This window comes from Limulus polyphemus, unplaced genomic scaffold (genome assembly GCF_000517525.1).
Source record: "Limulus polyphemus unplaced genomic scaffold, Limulus_polyphemus-2.1.2 Scaffold12593, whole genome shotgun sequence".
NCBI classification, from domain to species: Eukaryota; Metazoa; Arthropoda; class Merostomata; order Xiphosura; family Limulidae; genus Limulus; species Limulus polyphemus.
The window spans coordinates 1-2,066 of NW_013678203.1; the positions used below are offsets into that span (position 1 = coordinate 1).

The 2,066-nt window shown below is 34.2% G+C and overlaps 1 protein-coding gene across 1 annotated transcript in view; it reads left to right on the forward strand.

The window, feature by feature from the left end:
* Window positions 1-1,488: 1,488 nt before the first annotated feature.
* Window positions 1,489-2,066, forward strand: part of LOC106477036 (sodium- and chloride-dependent GABA transporter 1-like) — a 6,860-nt gene continuing 6,282 nt past the window's right edge. The window contains exon 1 of the mRNA XM_013937642.2: window positions 1,489-1,891. Coding sequence (XP_013793096.2) covers window positions 1,663-1,891 — 229 coding nt within the window. The 5' untranslated portion in view covers window positions 1,489-1,662. The remainder of the gene's footprint in view (window positions 1,892-2,066) is intronic.

Below are 2,066 nucleotides of genomic sequence, written 5' to 3' on the forward strand. Positions count from 1 at the left end.
ACTCAATAACCTGCTTACTGAAAACAAGTAGTTTCACGGTTTTCAGTAAGCAGGTTATTGAGTAACAAAATGTGAGAAATAGACTCACAAATAACAAAACTTAGAGCAAAATCAGCTAACTGAAAACACGTAGACGCTAATTAAGTTACAAAACTCATTGTATAAACATCTAACTGAAAACACGTAGACCTCAATTAAGTAACAAAATTCATACATTAACAGCTAACTGAAATTCTCTAATTAAATAACATAACTTACACCATAACTAGGTAACTGAAACTAAGTGACAAACTTATGTCATAACTAGGTAACTGAAACTAAGTGACAAACTTACACCATAACTAGGTAACTGAAAATAAGTGACAAACTTACACCATAACTAGGTAACTGAAACTAAGTGACAAACTTACACCATAACTAGGTAACTGAAACTAAGTGACAAACTTATGTCCCATAACTAGGTAACTGAAAATAAGTGACAAACTTACACCATAACTAGGTAACTGAAAATAAGTGACAAGCTTACACCATAACTAGGTAACTGAAAATAAGTGACAAACTTACACCATAACTAGGTAACTGAAATAAGTGACAAACTTACACCATAACTAGGTAACTGAAACTAAGTGACAAACTTATGCCATAAAAAAGGTAATTAATGATAGGTAGACTTACATTAAGTGACAAAACACATAGCGAAACCAAAGTAGAAAACTCACGCAGACATTAAATAGGAGTAGAGAAGGGAAACAAGATATTATCTAGCCTGGATGATTTTTAAATAAAAGTCCGTGTGCTAGTTTATCATAACAATCATACTATAACTATGTGAGTTTTGGCTAGCTAAGTCGGTGATTGAGACCAACATTCAGGAGAGATTTCTCCACTATCATTATAGGAAATATGTTAGTTAATATATTTTACAACTCACAAGACCAAGCTATGATGACGAGCTAATTACCAGATTTAACTGGAAATTAGGATACCTCCAAACTTTGAAGAAATATAAAAAGCTTGTGCATATTTCAGAAGTACATGAATACATTAGTTCTATACTCACAAGTCATTAGACTATTAACTTTGTGAGAATAAACGATACAAATGGTTTATATGTGTTTTCTCATTCTATGTACAACGAAATTATAATATTTGCGGAAGGCCAAATTAAAACACTATTTTAGAATTATTCAGATAGATTTAAATCCAACTTAACAATTGTGATGGCACGTTCAGCTCGTTTTATTATTTTCACATGGAAGTTAAAGGAAACTGCTAGGAACTATGAATGACATGCGCATGTATTACCATGGAAACAACCTATGACATAGCTCCAAAGCTCGTCTGAATGGCGCCAGGAATGACAGGAATGTCCCGATGAGTGAAATGTTTGGGGATGGGGGAGACTGTAAAAAAAAGGGGGAAGAACTGTCAACGCGAAGTTAAATTCACGTGCTCCGATAAAATAAGAGATTCTTGGATTAAACTCATTACTGTGAACTATGACCTCTATTACGGAAACATGTATATCGTATATGGAGCTCATTTATTTTTGTTTACTTTGCTAAGAGGCTTTAAAAGTCTAAAATTCTGTCTACGGTTTTCAGAACTTTTATCGTGACAACCAGTTGTAGACATATCGTGTTGTAAACTTATCGAACAAAAATGAATACCGACATGTTCAAGGAGACCGAACTTACCAGAGAACCCGTTTCAACAACGGTAATAGTGCCTCTAAAAAAGGTGGTCCTTCGACAAAACACAGAAGACAAAAGCATACCAGAGAGAGGCCACTGGAGCGGAAAGTTAGACTTCATCATGGGATGCATCAGTTATGCTGTTGGTTTAGGGAACGTCTGGAGATTCCCTTACCTATGCTATGAAAATGGCGGTGGTAAGAAAAATAGATATTCCTTTTTTTTTTACAAACATGTGGCATGGCTTCGTTGAAAACGTTTATGTTCGAAATATACGTAATGCATAACTGAGTTTTGTTATTGTTACATTGTTGGGTATTACATTATAAGCAACCACTGTTATCTATATCACAAATACCTTGATGACTTTAA